Raw genomic sequence first — 18724 nt, 5'->3', positions numbered from 1 at the left:
TAACACAGGAGTTGCACTTGTGTGGTCTGTTTCTCTAAAACTCAATGTCAGAAAATCTGAGGTACTAGAGTCAATGCTGTTTTAACAGAAACCCAGAAATACAAGATCTCTAGACTGGCATCTGATGTACAGTGAGTGCTGGTTGTGGTGTTTCAGTGTTTCTGGAGCAACAATACAGATGCCCTATTTTGAGAGAATGGAAATCTTAAGAGTTTTTGTGACTGTGATACCTGCTCTCCTAAACTGTTTTTTTAAGACAGAGTTTTTACCTCTCTTTAAAAGTTTCTCTGCTTTTGTGAGGGACTGCTGGTTCTGAAATAAGGATGCTCCCATCTTCAAAATCTTTACAATAACAAAAATACTTAAGTATTTCAAACTCAGTGTGTACACCAGATTGTATTAGAATAAAATCTTGAGACTTTGTATGGATGTCCACTGTAGATGATGTGATTAATTTTCAGCTTACTGAATGTAGCTGATTCATGTACACAGCACTGCTGGACTGCAGTTCTACTTCCAAAGTGAACAATTAAAAAATTATATATAGTTCTTGTCATCTTTAGAATTTGCCACTGCAACAGATCTCTCAGAAGCCATCTCTTTTTTTAAAGTGAAGGTCAAACTTTTTTCAATTTGAAGCCTGTCTCCTAGACAGACAAGCATTTAGACTTAGTCTAAGTAAGTAATTAAATAAGTAAATGAGCTTCTAGCCGATTAGAATTTACGTGGTTAGATGTAATGTCACAAAGTACTTCTAAACCATGCGTTTTCTCCAACCAGACTGTTGTCTTTGGTATCTCCTTCACAACGCAGGCATTTCTTTGGTGTTTGCATGATGGGCCACATAGCCACTTACCCAAGGCAGCATTTGCTGGGGTCACTCCCCAGCCCCATTCAGTATTGTATTGAGTGCTGATGCCAGCTTGTTTCCACTCATGCTTTGGTGCCTGACGTGTACATTTTGTCACCCAAATAATTCATCTGGAGATGGGGCAAAACCATATTTGCAGCCTTTCTGTATTGTGGTGAGCTTTGATTGTGAGAAATCCTTTTGTAATGCTAATGAACGTGCTTCATAGTATTTACTATCTCTAACATCATTTTTATCCAGTAGAACACTCATTGTCTGTTTTGCCTGTGAGGCTTTGTCTAAATGATGAAAAAGGATCCTTTTAAAATTGTGTGCTGACAGCTTGTGAAATATTCCTTAACATGGCTTTCCATCTTTAAAGTCAGCTAATAGAATTGGAAAGACATTAAGATTGTGTCTCCACCACAACGTGTTAAAGGTATTTTTTATCACATTAGCTATCTCAAGTTTAAAAAGTCCCCCTTTATCATCAAGATGTACTCCAAGAGTTTAATGAGACAGGGCTAATATAGATTTTTCTATTCACATTAACTCTATATCAAATACAAATTACTGAAAGATTAAAAACAGTCTCTTACCATCTCACATTAAAAATGGGCTACTCACTTAAATTAACATTAGTGAGAAACTGTACTCTGTTTTTCATTGGGAAAGCTCTGCCACAGAAAGGATCTTGATGTGCAGAACAATTATATTGGTGATAGAGCTTAGGTCATGCTTCTTATAATAATGTGAATGAAATTACTTACAGAATAAGAATAAGAACTACCCATAATTTACCCCTGTATTGTGAATGGAACTCTGTTCATAATTATTTCTGCAACTAAGAATAATATACTCTGTATTACTGCTAGAATAAAATTTAAATTCATAACTGTAGCTTACTAAGAAATCATTTGTGCGTGATAAAGTATTAGTTTATCTATCCTTTGGGAAAGAAAAGAGCAGTGTATTGCCATTTATGCAGGCTCCCAAGATCCAAGTGTGCTAAAGGTATAGAAACTAAGTCTAGAATAATTCATTCACTGTTGGGAATTATAGACATGTTGTTGTAGCAGTTATAAACAAACATGGATCTGGAAATATTCTCTCACTTATTATTTCAGCCACATTATTATATATCATATAGCAACATATTTTGTTATGCATGAAAATACATTTACCACTTAAAAATATCGTTTGTAGTTCTTACAAAATACTGAAGTATAGAAATGCCTACAGTTTTTTAATTTCACTCTAAAAACATAAAATTAAGACCACTTAATGTTGCAAAAAAACCCCAAAAGTAAATAAAGAGAATTGAAAATACTCATAACCTATCTAAGATTTAAATAAAATCCCCAAACCCTCCAGAGATGGTCCTGCACAGACACTGCAGGGGTTCAAGCTGATGTTGGTGTAAAAAGTACTGATATTTCAAACAAATTCCTTGGCAATCAGAGCCCACACTGACCAGAGTTGGAGCCAAAGTGCCTTTTTTAATGCCTCCTGTTACCTTGATGCAATGACATATAATTGGCAGTTTCTGATAAATTGTTTCAATGAAGAACTGAAAGGAAGTGTTTTACGACTGATGAATTCTTTTCATTATGTTGAATTTAATTCAAAGTCTGTGATCTAAATGTCAAATTTATATTTTAAATGCTGGGCATCATAAATATAAAATATAGTTAGTTTGAAACAATAAATAAATACTTCATTTGTACTGTTTTTCTTGAACTTCTTGACAACTATAAGTAATGGTGATGCATTAGCACACATGAGGAATATATGTATATATTAGATATTATCTCTATAGGGTTTAATAATACATTTCATGTCACTCTCTTGAGAATTTATTTTTCTTAAGGAGACATCTTTGTAATGTGACCTAATGACATGCCTGCAATTTTTCCCTCTGCTTTGCATTGTTTTTTAGAGTGAGTCTTTGCTGCAACAGAAAACAAAGGAGCAAGAAGCTGCTTTGACAAAAGAAACTCTTCTTATTATCAATGACATGAGAATAAAGTTCCCAGGAAAAACAGATGAAGAATCAAAATTAATTATAGAAGATGTAAGTATCTATAAATAAGAAAGAAGCATTTCAGGATAGGTGCTTGCTGCTTAGGCCAGTAAAATGAAGGCAAGTAGAAAGCTCAGTTCATGATTCATGAGCTCCTGTAGCCTTAAGACTTCTATAACTCAGTGTAATTCCAAAGATTTCAAATGCGTGGAGCTTTTCATGCTTTCTGACCTTAAAAGAGCAACACTGAAAACATTCCGATGTCTTTATAAAATATATGAGAAACAATCAGGAAGGTTAGGAAAATTCAGTTTTTCACTGTGGAGAAAGTTCAAACTTTTAAGTAAGCAAAGAATGGTACAATTCATTAACAGTTTATATTTCATCTGATACTGTTAGTACAGACCCTGACATGTATAATTTGGTCTCAAATAGGCATACCAGAGAACTTGGAATGGTATGCTGCAAGGCAGACTGGAAGCTTGCTAGTCATAAAGAACCTGTTACTCTTTTTTGCTCTTCTAGTCTGCCAGTTTACTCTTTCTTTCATCCAAAGTAGTCTCGGGCCTCATCATTTGATATCAAAGACATGTGAAACATTGCCCAATCTAAAGGGCAATTAAAAAGTGACACCTAATATTCAGACATAGAAGCAGAAAATAGGTACTATCTAAATCCCTTTTAAATATCGGGTGAGAAGAAACTACCACCAGCTTGGAAAAGAGAAACATTACAATGGAAGTTCTTTTCTCAGTGTAAGCAGAGATATAGAGGGATTTAGGAATTTAAATTAGCACCTGTATTTTGGTGTAGAAGCACAGTCCACGGTGTGTTAAAATTCACCTAATTCCCTACCTGTGCAAAAATGCCCTTTGCTCTGTGAGCTTTCGGAATGTTGTGTCTCCAGTGATCTGTGCAACTTCCTCAGTGGAACGGAATTTTCCTGTAGTGGTGGTTGATTTGGGTGATTCTGGGAGACGTCATTCATAACTATCGTATTTAGTTTCTCATCTGAGAATCAGAAATAAAACACTTCATTAAATTTTATCCCCCAGACATGTGAGTGTGCTTTTATGTATGTATGGGAGGGAGTGTATGTGTGTGTGTGTCCGTGTGTACCCCATCTAGTGGTGCTGTCTTGTACAACAGAGATTGTGTGGCTACAAATGCACTTCCTGCAGAATTCTTTTGTAACTTTGTCTGATGATGTCTGCCACATTTTGGCTGTTCATATGTGCATTTCTTTTATTGTGTGTTTTGCAATGACTACAGATTATGGACAATTGGAAGTATCATAAAACAAAAGTGGCGTCCTACTGGTTGGTAAAACTGGATTCCGTAAAGCAACGAAAAGTAAGTGTCCTAGATTTCATTTTCTGAAGATCATCTGAAGTAGACACTTAGCAGTGTCTCTAATGGTGTTTAGCAGTTGCTGCTAAAATGCTGGCTATTAATGTGAAAATATACATGAATTAATTACATTGCAGGAAATTATGTTGCTCCATATTCAAACAAGAAAAGTATCCTGGAATATAATTTTAAAAACAATTCCTTAAAGTATTAGTCTGCTGAAAGAAACACAAACAAATAAATTATTAACACTTACATACCTAATTTTTAGCAAACATTCTTAGAAATGTCTTGATTCAGTGGATTTGATTGATAAGGGGTAAACCAGTCAACAGTTTCAGACCAGGTTAGTGATAGTGCACTTGGTTGTTTGAGGCTTTGACCCACAGTATTACAACAGATCAGGCTGACTTAAAAATAGACCTGTCAAGCAAAGACTACTGACATTGTTAGAATGTTCAACTAACTGGTTTAGTCTTGCAAAGGGATAATTATATTCATTTATCATCCTGTCTTCACTCATTTGCTATCTAAGAGCTACTGTTGTGCATAGTATTTAAAGAGTTTTTAATCTGTTTGAAAACTGACATATTGTAGTGTGTCAATCATTTCTGTATGCCATATGTCAGTCAAAATCATCTTCCCAGTGTAATTTTTATTTTCCTTAATGTAGCAGAAATTATATCTATTACTAATGCTTTGGTGCCCCTAAAGTGGTATTTTGGGTCTTTCTCTGCCTCAGTTGCTGATATATTATGTGGATTGGCATATCAGTTCCAGGCATTTAATCTCTGTGTGTCTCAGTTTCACAATTTATTTTTATAGACCATAAAAGAAAGTAAATTAATCAAAATGCTGCATACATGATAAATACTATAATTGGAAGAGGTTTGTAGATTGTTACAGAAGAGTGAAAGCACAATTTCAGAAGCTCATCTCAAATCACTTTTTAGAAAATCAGCAGTATGTTCCTTAGTCTTCCAAGTTGCTTTAAATGCTTCTGTTTTCACAGTGGACAGAGAAAACATGCCCGTTTAATGTGATGCCATATGATAGACCTATATTTAAGACAGTAATGGATATTAAGTGGAATATACATCCACACAACCACAAAACTAAATTAGACCCGACAAACTGAAGAACTTGGAAACAGAGGAGCCAAAAACTTAATCAAAACTCTTTTTAAGCTGTATCAAATGGCAGCATGGATCTGTAATTTAGCAGAATTATTTCTTGTGCCATTGGCAAGAATCAGTACAGCAACCAATGTCATTGGCTGAAGTGGTGTCATTCTTTGTTTCATATCTACAGCTCTTTGGCTGAATAGTCCTTTACTTAAAATGATATCTTTTTCCTTTTTTTTTTTTGATTACAGGAAAGAGTGCAGCAGTCCCAATATACATGCTCATAGGTCTTTTCTCCTGTGTGCATGTGGCAGTTTTAGCCTTTTGCTGGAAGTCTTAGTGGGGGCTTCTAGAAAATGCTGATCTGGAGGAAGAGCTGCTAGGAGTGAGGGAGAGGGGTAGATAGATATAGATCTATATGAAATTCAGGGCCCAAAATTCACACTGCTGCTGCAATGGAGATCTCATTTTCTCAGCAGAAATCTTTGGGACAGTTGAAACTGGTGAGTGATGTGTGGCTGGAATGGTTCTCTAATCTATGGTGCCACCAGATTTGGCCCATCATTGCAACTGAGACACAGTCTTGCTTTCACACAAGACTGGTTAAGGTCTCTTTCCATCCTTTCCCACGGTCATGCCCCAAAACTTTGGAATTGCCACAGGGAGAGTGATAAGCCTGCTCTTTGAGGGACTGGGGCTGTTGACTATCCATTCTTCAATTACCTTTCCTAGGCTCCTTTTGGACATCTGGCTTAATACACCCCTGTCTGTCTGGTTTTTTTGTTTGTTTGTTTTGCTTTTAATTATTATTTTACTTCCAATCTGGTCAGAATTTTCTCCTCTAAGTGTTATTTCAGAAAGCCTACGTTAGGGGTGGTTCTGCCCTTTGAGTCACAGTCCTGTAAAACGAAGGGCACGTGTACAGCGCCAGGATGGTGCAGGTTGCTGCGCCAGGACGTTATTAGCAAAACTGCACAAACAGAAATATGGATTTCTTTGCTCTTCTTGTGAGGACATCTTTTACAACTTAGGAGACTTATAATTCCTGAAGCACTAGTGTGGGCCCTTCATCTTAGCTTGCACTGGAAATGATTTGCCTTTTTTTTTTTTTTTTAAACTGCTTTTAACCTCAATCCCTTCAAGCAATCAGATAGTTATTCTTAGAAGGGTAGTTTATAAAAAAGGATTAACTTTGACAATGACATTGCAGCTGAGGACTGCCAAATGTGTAAGCTTTTGTGGATTTGAAAGAAGTATGTTTTATATTCCAGTGGGGTGGGTAAAGGGGAAGCGAGCTCAAGGTGGAGAATATTTATGCAAGTAAGGAATCGGTCTCAAAGGTACCTTCTGCAACTCTGTGAAATACAAACCAGAAACTCAGTCCACTATACTTACTGGGAAGTTCTAAAACATGGGAAGAAAATACCTGGGCAATGTACTAGATTTGACAGTGTTCATTTCTGACAGGTATATTTTCTTAAGGGTTATTCAGTGTGATGTAGAAATATTAAAGTCCTCTCATATGCTTGGTGTCTGATATTCTGGCATTACAGCAGAGGCACAGGAGGCATTTAGAAGCAAGTTGAGAGTAAACTGATGAAATTGATACATACTAAAATGTAATCTAGTCTCCCAAGACTTTTAGGAAAAAAAGACTTTTCTATGGGAGAAGTTGTGACTGCTTTGTGTTACATCACTTCACAAGATTTCTTTAAAAGTGTTTTGATGGTTACCAGAGGGTCCATACATCTTGTTTTGAATACACCCTTTCAGAACATCTTGTTCTGTTACACCTAGATAATTGGTTATGTTAAAGTAAATGATGTAAATTAAAGTAAACAGAAAGATGAAGGCAAACTAGGGAAATTAACTTGGAAAAATGGGGATGTAGGTTTCATGAAGTTCCAGCTCTTATGCAATGCCTTGTCTCATTTCTTAAATGGATGATTTGGGCCATGTTTGCAAATTAAGAACAATTAACTGAGACATTTTCCCCTCTGGCATTTTTTGTGTGTGTGTGGTTGGGTTTTTTTGTTGGTTTTTTTTTTTTCTTTCCAGAGTACCTTGCAGCCTGCAGCTTGTGTTAAGAAGCCAAGTTCTGTCCTTAGGGTTTTTTTTTCCAACTCCAGGTGCTAAAATAAAAGGCTCTACATTGGCATCACAGTTCTTAGTTTTTGGACTAGTGAGAGTATCTATATGGGGTGGAATTCTTCTGTTTTACACAGGGAGATAAATTACTGTTAGTCAGTGACCCTTTAGGTAGTTCAGGGATGCAGTTAGTTGAAACGGGTCTATACAATCACAGCTACTGGGTGTTTGTGTGGGAAAGACTCAGTCAGGCAAGGTACAAGGAAAAGGCTGCTTGAGAAGCATGCTGATGCTGCAAAGGGAATGCCTGAAAATCTGGACCCATTCCACAAGTGTGGGGCAGTCCAAAACCCTGGGTCACTAAACCTGGGTCACAAAACCCACAGTCACTAAACAGGGTCACCATCCTTACCTTATAATTTACTGCTCATTTTACCTCACTTGTTGGAAGGAAGAGACCACAGGTGGGGATTTAGTGTATTAGACACCTGCATTCATAGAAATTACCATTGGAGAGAACAGCATTGTATTCACATTGGGTGCAGATGTGCATGGAATTAGCACAAAACCCATGCATGATGACTAATCCTTGGTCTTCAAAAGAGCTTAAATGACATGTCAGTGACATATTTCATCAAGTTTGTTATTATTAGGCATCTATAGATTTTCTGCCCCTCAAGCATTTCTCTTTACACGCAGCTTCATTGTGCTATTGCAGGCATTCTGTTTGTTTATGCTTCGTTTCCTTCATCGTGTCTAATCAGGCAGTTTACAAACAACAGTTTGTCATGTGGGACCATAAAAAAAAAAATCAAAAGTTCTACAGTGGGCTTCCATACTTCACTTGCTCTTTTACTAAATCCCAGTTCACCTTTGGGGAGTCAGATGTTTAACCGTGTGAATCAGTTTGTCACGCACAGCTGAAAGTTTCCTGGGCAAGTATTGTACTGTCTCAGTTGGAGAATTTGCAACTTCTTACACCAAATAAGTGAATATCTCCATTGGTTCACCACCCACCTGAGTCTGACCGGTTTTGGAATGGAGACAGAGAAGGTGTCTCCTTTGCAGGAAATTGTGTTGATGTAACTGGCTTTTTTGTTAATCGGGTACATACTCGGTAGAGTTTTTTTTAGGACAGCAGATTTTACAGAGTGCAAGTGTGAGGCCTAAATACTGCTTTGGTCATGAAACTATTCCCACTCTTATTAATAGACAGAATCCAAGACACTCTGGAGCCTGTTTCTCTCTGTAATTATGGAGGGAACTGAGAGGCCTGACTTGAGAGGACATGCAGATGCTTAAAAGCATGCAAGATGAGTGCCAGCAGCCATGTCCCAGTTCAGTGGGATGTGCAAAGGTGTCTCCAGGAGGCCTCAGATGATTGGGATGCACTCTGTTGAGTGTGTACACTGAGTGGTCAAGACTTAGAGCATGGGTGAAACTCTCAGCACTATACTGAATGCAGCTGGCCCTTTTGCTCACCCACATCTTTACACGTGTTTTTAAAAGTATTCTGAATACATCTGTTGCATTTCTATAAACATTACTGTTTTAAATATGTTGGCAATTATTTTCTTACTTCTTGATTTCACTACATTGTTTTCTCCATGAAAGGTGAATTAAAATGGTCTGATCTAGGTTAACACTGAGATTAAACAGACTTTAAGCCAAAAGCAGTTAGTAGCTATTCAGAACATTTTCGTTCTGTATAAAACAGATGGCATTTTAAAAGGGAGTGGGAAAAGAAGGAGAGATAATCTTCAAATATATAATATTTGGGTTGTTAACTATGTTGCTTCTAGTCTGTAATTGTGTCCTTTTTGTTTTTTTTAAAACTTTTTGTCATTTAAAAAGCTAGTATTGAACAGACTGAAAAAAAAAGAATGAACTTTTGTGTAATAAAAATAAAATATTTTGATTTGGCTTAGCAAAATGCTATTGACAGAAGAAGCATATCATAAAAGTTTGCTGATGAATGCACAGAAATGAAACATAGACATCTGTGAGAATTTATAACTGTGCAGTCTTCTGTGTGTGTGTGTGTTTGTGTGTGTGTGTGTGTGCAGCGAATCAATAAACAGTTGGGTTTGGGTTTTGCAATATGCCTTTGCTTTGATTTGCTTGGAATACTCCTTCCTAGGTTTTGGATATAGTCAAGACAAGTGTTCGTGCAGTTCTACAGCGTGTCTGGAAGGCTCCAGACATTGAGAATTTACACCTGTACCGTCTCTTCAACCGTGTGTTTAATCGCTTACTCTGGAGCCATGGGCAAGGTCTATGGAACTGTTTCTGTAATTCAGGGTAAGCATATTTTTCTTATCTTAATCTTCATAAATTCAAAATTCCAATCGTTGCTGGCATACTGTGTTTCATTCAAGAAATTCTGCAATACATTGAACTTGTTTTGAAACCATGTACAAGTATAGTGTAAGTAGAAATCTAACAATCTAGGCCAATCATTTCAGTGATGGAATCAGACATTTAGTAATGTATTTACAAGTACAATAATCTATGGGAAAAAAAAAATCTAATTTTCAAAATATGTGAGCTGTAGGTCAGCTTTCATTGGATGGTGCACGATGTTTAGGCTAGACCAATATGTAAGTGTCAAGCAGAAATCATTGTCATATCTATTTGAGCTCAGGACTTATAGAGGAAGAATTCAGTCATAAGCCCAGCTGACATCTCATCCCCTCCAAAAATGTCAGTGCTGTGATTTACAAATAAGGAATTTGAATTTCTGTGCTTTATTACATTCACTCTTTCAGGCACTGGTGGGAGTTTAAGTATATGTAGAATAGGCAATGTCCTGAGGTAAACAGATGGTTTTGCTCTGCATAGCAAATACAAGTTTTCTATGGGGAAAAAGAGTTTAGCCCATATATTGAAAGTTCAATATCTTGTGCTTCAAAATCTATCTTCCTCAAATCAAAGGCATTCATGTAAGAATAGTCTTGGAAGATCAGATCATAATAATAATGCCCCCATCTGGCAAATGTCTTGAGAAAATAAGAATACAAATGTTTAAATATGAAATATATTGCATACAAAAATACATTTTCTCTCTGAGTATATACTCTGTGTAAAGAACGGGAGGGGTTTTGATTAGCTTGCATAAGGTACTCTGAGAGATTTATTGCTCTGGGAGAGCTACAACAGACACAGTGGTATGCTGATGGGTATTGTATGTACAAAGGCATCAGGTCAATGTGTCCTTCACACAGTGTCATTTGTCATATGTAGAGAATGCATATAATGCACTTGTTAATTGTTTCCCAACAAAATGGGTAATGAGGAGGGATCTGAGAGTATGGAAAAGGTCATCAGCTTTTTGGTGTTTTCTACCATTTTCTTCTCATTGCTGAAGGCTTGCTGTTGTGCAGGTTGTTAGGAGTCCTCATGTTTTCTTCACTGAGACAGGCTGTGGGAACATGCAGATGTCAGGCTTAAGATTTGCTAGAGGCAGGTATTGGGAATGCAGCATGCTCCAAAAGTTAAAGTAGGGTGAAAAAAGGCTTCTGTTTCTCCAATATGAAACATTTTTTGTATAATCCTCAGCAGCTGCAGGATCCCTTCTTCATGTAAGCAGAGGTGTGCGAAATCTTCTGTCCAAGCTCAATTTTTTGTTGTAATAAAATGTAATAATTACCTTAAATTTCAATAATGCTGTTATTAGTTTAAAGTTTACTTTTAGTGTGCAAATCTCCTCATATACATTAAAAATTAATTTGCGAATTTTTTCTCTACAAAGAATGGATTTTATTCAGAACCTTTGAAGACCTCTGCTACTCATTTGTCCTTAAGCCAGCAGAAGAGTTCAGTGAAGAGTAGGATTTTTTCATCTAGCAATAATTTCATTCATGCAGAACAAGACTCTGTGGACTGCAAAGTGGAGCTAAATTATTTCACGAAGATTCAGTTCCTTGTAAGAGGAGTTGCTTTATAAAAGATTCTAAAAATACTGTAAAAGTAATGTGCAAATGCACAGTATGTGTAGGGATCACTCTGGATGTGATCATACAGAATTCACAGAAGAAAGCAGAAAGGCTGTTTGCACCTTCCCAGTGTGTTGTTTATTCAAATACAAACATCCTTCTTGCCATGTAGTACATAACAGAGAACTCATGACAGCACCTCTGTAGCAGAAAGGCCAACTTCTCATCACTCTTCCTTAGAGTTCATTGTGCCTTTTTAAAGAACAGATTGGAATAAACAAAGGGCATGTGTAGTATTTGGGGAAATGAACATCAGGAAGGGGTATTAATGTGCTAATTCAGAAACAACACGAGTATGGGAAAATATACTGAGTATTGTACTTTGCCTATTCATAAGATCTGTGTCTTGGGAGAAGAACAGAGTTAATAGCCTTAAGGTTTCCTCTCGCTGGTTAGATCTCTGCTAGGCATATGCCTTTTTAGCAGAAACAACAAACAAATAAGCCAAGAAAACCTCAGTGAAATAACCATGATGTAGATGGTTTCATAAAGCTGCATTTGTTTTACTGTAGAATAAGCACTAAAAATTACTAAGAGAAAACTGGTAGAACCAGTTGCCTTCAGATGGTTATAAAAAAAACCCAACACGTAATTGACAACCTTGCACAATGAAGCATAACACCCTTCCCTGGATCTGCTGAGGACTCCATGGTTTCTTACCAATGTATGGAAACTAAAGCCACAGCATAACAAATTAAGCTCCCCTAGGTAGCAGTACTCTGATCCCTGTTGGTTGCCATGTAATGGAGTATGAGCATGTGGAGGAGGTTGCACAGGCACATTTATATGAAAGTTCATTGAAATTTACATATTTATTTCCATAACTCAATCTTTATTATGAGGGTACTTGCCCACCTCTGTGTTCATAATCTGCCATGGTTATAGCAGGCCACATACTACCCTTCACTGATAAACGCCCTCGTAACTGTAAGAAAGTGATCACAGACCTCAAGGCCCAGAACTTAAATTTATTTCTCAGGAGTGTTTCTTCCACAAAATTGATGGATTGAATTACAATATATTTGTGTGTAGCACTCTGAATCTGTTGAACAAATGTAACACTTAGAACTTTGTCTTGCTGCTTTCTACCAGCCATCATGTGACTTCATGGGGAAGGAACGAAGACAATAGATTAATTTCTATGTAAAATAGATGTGGAAAGTTGCCAGGCAGGAAACATAGCTCTTCAAGAAGTAGAATTTTGCTGTTTATGAAATGAAACAGTTTTGATGCCTTATAAACAGTATTTTTAATAATTCATTATATGGATAATAATTAATGAGAAATGCTTGCATCACTTGAAAATCATGTATGAAGTAGAAATTCTGTAGGAAATTCGACAGTTTCAGCTGGAACATGTCATCTGGACTGAGGACCCATACAGCATATATTTTAGACATTCATGTTCATAATTCCATCCTAATACAGAATAATCTTAAAAATCTCACTAGGCAGAAGTAAGATTGATCGTTCTTGGATGTTGTTTTAAGGAAACTTCTTACACCAGGGATGTGAAATCTACTGCAGTGAGGCTGAATCATGCTGGATGTTATGTTGAAGCCAGATGCAGCAAATTTTCCTCACCCTATGAAGCGATTCTTTCATAAACAAACAGAAAACCTCAAGCTTACAAACCATCTGTGCTACTGCATAAATGTTTTGAGAAAACCACAGTCTTCACAAGGACCGTGTTGCCTTTAAAACAGGTGCAGTGGTCTGTAACCTGGTAGGAATTTTGCCCAAACAGAAGTGGTGAGGTGTATGCAAAGAACTGTTGTCATGTCATGTCCTGTTGTAAAATGTACCTGAGCTACATTGTTAAGGCATTTTAGGATTTTTTAGAAAGAGAAATGGCTTTCTAAGAAAACAAAAGCATGATGGGCTGCGTTTTGCAAAGGAAGGAATGCTTCTATAGATACACTTTGCAAGTTGCACTTAATTGTAGAAGACCAACCATAGGACCAGATGGAATCATGAGTAATATTTGATTGACTAAACCGAGAAGTTCTCCTCGTATGATTATTTGGATAAGGAATCAGAGCACAATCTAATCTCCTGGAAATTAATTTTGTATTTGTTCCTTAATATCATTTACTTAAAGTATAAGAAGAGTATTATTGTGTTGTGGAGACATTTAGAAATAATGTGTCATTTTTATTAATTGCTTTAATGTCACATGACATCGTGTTCTCATTCAGGTGGTAGCCTGTTACAAGTAACATTTTTTGTTATTCCTGTTGTAAGGCAAATATACAATTATGTGACAGTAAATCTTTATGTGCTAAACCTAAGTAATGGCCCTATAAATGCTTTAGGGAACAAACCAAGTGAAAAATGGCTGTGGACAGTTCACATCTGAAGATTAACTTCTTAATTTGTGTTTTGGACTCAACATCTGCCAGCATTTGTGTTAAATAGCATAGACCTTTCCTGTGAAGAGGCAAGGTCATGTTTTTTCTCGTTCCTCTATTGTTAAACCTGATATAAAGCAATAAAGCTCTCAGATTGCAATTTGTGACAACAAACATGAAGTCGTGTCCTTTTCCATAACAGGAGCTCCTGGGAAACCATATTCAGTAAAAGCACAGAGGTGGTGACTCCTGAGCAACGCCAGTGTTGCCAGCGAATAGTGCAGCTTTGTAAACACTGTCTGCTGGTGGTTTACAAATATTCATCAGATTCAAGAGGATCCCCAACTGGGATTAGCCCCCACTGGGATGATACAAGGTACACATTTTAATATTCTCCTCCTCAGTTGTAAGTATAAAAGGTAACATCAGGACATATTTCAGCCTCCATTGCTACCATGATGCTTCTCTCTAAGTCTATGTCACTATGTGTTTATATAACCAAAAAGGATAAACTCCCAGCAATTCCTGTGATCCCCAGTTTCAGTTGTTCTGATCTCTCTAGCCCACTCATGAAGAGACTCTAAAGGGGACTAGATGTACACGTTTGTGTGAAACTACTTACTGAAGTCTTGGTTGGCTACTGCCCAAGTAGCTGCAGCAAAGACTTTCCGTATAGTCAACTGAAAAATTTCCTTTCTTCCCCTTCTCAGATCCCTCAAAGTCCCTGATTCCAGATTTGCATTCCTAGAGGTATCCTAACATGTATGATACTTCTGGCTTCACATTCGCAGTGGGATGCTATAGGGGCACAGCTCCAGCCAGGTCAGGTAAGTGCCATCTGATTTACTGTATTGCACAGTTTTGCAAAGTTGATTTCCAAAACCTCTACAGATTGAATGTTTTATTATTTCATTTTACAGAGCATAAATATTTTTTCAAACCTTGCAAAACAGCATCATATAGTAAAAAAATTATTTGGCACTTACCTGATTCTCCATTGGCTGGCTTAGTTCTCCAACTGGATACAACAGGGATTATCGTATTGTCTGTATGGATAGGGATTACTGAAAATGCACCGACTGTGGGAGCTAATGATCTGCGATTTAACAGTTGTAGGTGGAGAATTAAATGTAAGTTTCAAATTACTTGTGTTCCAAATTCTATCCATAATGGCAATTTGAATTATTATGTATATAATCTTAGAAATGCTTTGTTTATATAAAACATCTTACAGACGTTATTTCATAGAAGGGTTTTTTGAGTTAAATATTACGTGAAAAGCAAACCTTTGATAAATGATCTGTTAAACCTATCTTGTGGCTTCATTGCTTACTTGCTATATCTCATACTAGTTACTTGATACGCTGAACCCATTTATTATTGTCGTATGGATCTTTAGGCACCCCAACATAATTTAAAACCAACCAGAAACTGAATTTGTTTGGTCACAGCAGAAGCAGAAATATGCTAGCCACAACACAAATCATATTCGATATTAACATCTACTGAGCTACAGGAGGAGTATGGTAAAGTCATCTGCATTAGCTACGACTAGAAAATCATCAACCTTGAAGCTTTTATTGCTTTGACTGTTAATACTGCGGAAAATGTTTCATCATGACCAACCACAAACTGTTCAGACTGATCGGATTACTGTAATGTCCTGCAGCTAACTGTCTTGCATTTGGGAAGCAGTGTAAGGGATGGTCCTGTAGAACATTCTCATCTCCAGTTTCTGGGTTTCTTTGGGTGCTGAATGGAAATTTATCCATCAGTCTCACAGACTAGAGGGATCTCTGTAACCTAAATATCAGTATGACTTCAGCAATGGAGTGTTGTGGCAACTCTGGTTAAAGTTACAGTTTTTATATTAATCTCCACAAATGTTACATCTACACTGTGGGTGCGGCAGTGTACGGGTTAACCACGGTGTTCTGAATTTGTGAAAAGATACACAGGGAACTAAGTGCTCCTGCCCATTATGTTCCACAATTGTAAGGTAACAGGCTACTTTTCTAGAAATGGGATAATCACAATACTGTTTCACTTGTCATCTACATTTCTGTTTTAAATGATGTAATAATCTGCACTACTAGTGATAATTTTCTTGACACTCTGTAAAATTTTGTTAAGTGCAAGAAGGGATCAGAGGATAATTTAATAACTGTACAAGAAGCCACGTTTTTCAAGCTTTATAAAACGTAATTTGAAGAACTTTTGGTGGTTTTGTTTTCTGAACACAGTGACTTTTATTTGTTTCTGTTTATGAAACAAATGTTTGTGAAACTGAAGCTTTTAAAGTTCACAAATAGATAGCTCTAGCTGTGAAAATATATTTCTGCAGGGAGAGAGAAAAATATAATGAAAGCAGCCACAGAGTTCTTTTTTCACTTTTCAAATATTTTCTTAATCCCATCCCTTAACTGTAAGTTTACTGTATGGCATGAAGAGAATGGATAGGAGTATCAATGTAAATGTGTGTTCACATCATCTTTTTTCCTCACAAATTTAAAAGTGGAAAGAAGACAGTAGAAGAGTTCAGGAATCATACCAAAATACCTTAAAAAAGTAGCTAAAATAAAACTTTGTAGAAAGTCAGGCTTTTCATATTTTGATAAATAGCCTGTGTTACCAAATTTAAAAAAACAAACAACCATCTACTGCAAGATCCTTACAGCTTGCTAAATAATCCCTATTACGTGGCATATTCTCTGGGAAGCATTAGAGTCTTTTACTGTATCATCAAACAAAGGTAGTACTCAGGTCATATAGTGAACTGTCGAGCTCACCAACCTATACAGAATCACAGAATTGTAGGGGTTGGAAGGGACCTCGAGAGATCATAGTGTCCAACTCGCCTGCCAAAGCAGCTCCCCAGCTCATATTGCACAGATAGGCATCCAGACGGGTCTTGAATATCTCCAGAGAAGGAGACTCCACCACCTCCCTGGGCAGCCTGTCCCAGGGCTCTGTCACCCTCACTGTGTAAAAGTTCTTCCACATGTTGGTGCAGAACCTCCTGTGCTCCAACTTGCAGCCATTGCCCCTTGTCCTGTCTTCACAGACCACTGAAAAGGGGCTGGCCATTTCCCCCTGCATCCCATATCAAATCAGACTTTATTTTTTTTGCAAATTGTTAAAAAATATATTTGCAATAATATTTTTAACAGCTTTTGTCAAAGCTTAAACAAACCAAATGTGTATACGTTCTTATAGATTGTCTCCCTTTGACAGCATGATGCTGTTCCTATCTATGTGATTAGTAGGATCGATCTTCTAACTTACCCATCATTAATCAGTATGATTCACTAGAGTGATGAAACAATTTTTAAAGCAATAATTTATACAATGTGTTGTGCTAATCCATCCTAACATTGACATAATTCATTACCAAATTCTGATTTAGTATGGATGGCTTTTTTTGCACACTTACTGTGCTCATCTAATGACTTCACAATTAAGTACTAGGAAATGATAACATGAAAAGATTTAAGAATGAATATTAGGTATATGGTAATTTTTTATTTGTACTACGACATGACATTCAGGCTACATAGGTGCCTGAATTTAAAAGGTAAATTATCACTGCAGTGAAGTACTAGGTTGTAGCAGCATTTCTATTTTTAGAGAATTAGAGCTGGAAACTGAGATGGAAATTGCTGGGTTTTGCCTAATCAACTTTTTTGCAATGTAAGTTTTTGTAAGCTGGTTAACATCAAGTGCAGTTTTAATGCAGTTTAAATTAAAAAAATAGTAGTATAATAACAGAGTACAATGGGTGAAGTGTTAATTTTTGGTAGTTAGGATGCCTTTTTTAAGTTTATCTGCTGGCTTTAAACTTAAAGGACTGGAAAGATGTTTCATCCTCATACAGTATCTTGAAATTTTGCTGTTTCCCTAAGTTTAGGTCTGTTTCTGAGTTAGCTAGTGCCTAATGCCCTGTATGTTTTATAAATAGTATTTAACGTACATCATTTCTTGCATATAAGGATTTTAAGGTATGGAACTTGACCAACTGATCTTTTGCTCTTGAATGTCACTTTGCCTGTAAAGCTCTATTTTTCCATCTCCTTTCTAGGTATTTATTGCCAGGACCTTCACTATTCATCATGAAACCACCCTCGTCCAACCTTGGCTGCAGTTCGTCTGGAATGCCTCGCCCTAACATTTTGTTCACACACAGATACAGTCACTTGTGAAGCAAAAGGAAAGTTGCTGTTCTTTGTAAATAATGGCACTCCATGTTTTTTCAAACTAAAATTTGCGATGGAGCTAAATATAAGCACCATTATACATTTACTACCATATTATGATGACATTTAGCTGAAAACCTACTGTAAAAGCATAGCTTTTCTGGAAACATAATAAACCTTGTTAAGTTTACACACATGTGAATGTGTAGCTCTTGCTAGGTTTATGAGAAATTCCTTCCTATTAGAAATGTTATTTTTGCTGCAGAATATATGAAATGGAATTGATCTTCAAGATTCTATTACAGTGTTACATTATTTTGTAAGTATGATACTTTGACTTGAATATTATTTATTGTAAAGCATACTATTTACTGTCTCAAATGTAACTGATCCTTTAACAAGGAAAATTAGTAAAAAGCTGTAGTAGAACAGTAAAAACTGCAACAGTCATTGAAAAGAATCTGATAATTTCTTGGACATGTTTAAAATAATCCCCAAAACTCTGTTAGCCTAACCTAAAGCAGATATCTTATTTTGTATCTGAAATTATAAGATCTATTTAATGCTGCTATTCTTCTTAAAGGACATGTGTAGTATCTTTTAGCCAAAGTAAAGGCATCTAGTACACACACAGAGTAAAAATATCAGTATAGGCATTCGGTTTCTAATTGGATTCTTGTGACAAAACAGAAGCCATTGTTTGTTAGTAGATTTTCATTCACATTACCAATGTCCTCCTGTGCCTTTAGG

The 18724-nt window shown here is 36.6% G+C and overlaps 1 protein-coding gene across 1 annotated transcript in view; it reads left to right on the top strand.

The window, feature by feature from the left end:
- TTLL7 (tubulin tyrosine ligase like 7) overlaps positions 1-18013 on the top strand; it is a gene marked incomplete at its 5' end in the record, with an annotated part of 49685 nt that extends 31672 nt beyond the window's left edge. The window contains 6 exons of the mRNA XM_084265986.1: positions 2790-2924; positions 4146-4226; positions 9576-9736; positions 13984-14157; positions 14492-14531; positions 17860-18013. Coding sequence (XP_084122112.1) covers positions 2790-2924; positions 4146-4226; positions 9576-9736; positions 13984-14157; positions 14492-14531; positions 17860-17946 — 678 coding nt within the window. The 3' untranslated portion in view covers positions 17947-18013. The remainder of the gene's footprint in view (positions 1-2789; positions 2925-4145; positions 4227-9575; positions 9737-13983; positions 14158-14491; positions 14532-17859) is intronic.
- Positions 18014-18724: the final 711 nt, after the last annotated feature.

This window comes from Gallinula chloropus (genome assembly GCF_964237585.1).
Source record: "Gallinula chloropus genome assembly, chromosome: 6".
Classification (NCBI taxonomy): Eukaryota; Metazoa; Chordata; class Aves; order Gruiformes; family Rallidae; genus Gallinula; species Gallinula chloropus.
Note: the sequence above shows the minus strand (reverse complement) of the source record. Positions and strands in the feature narration are given on the sequence as shown.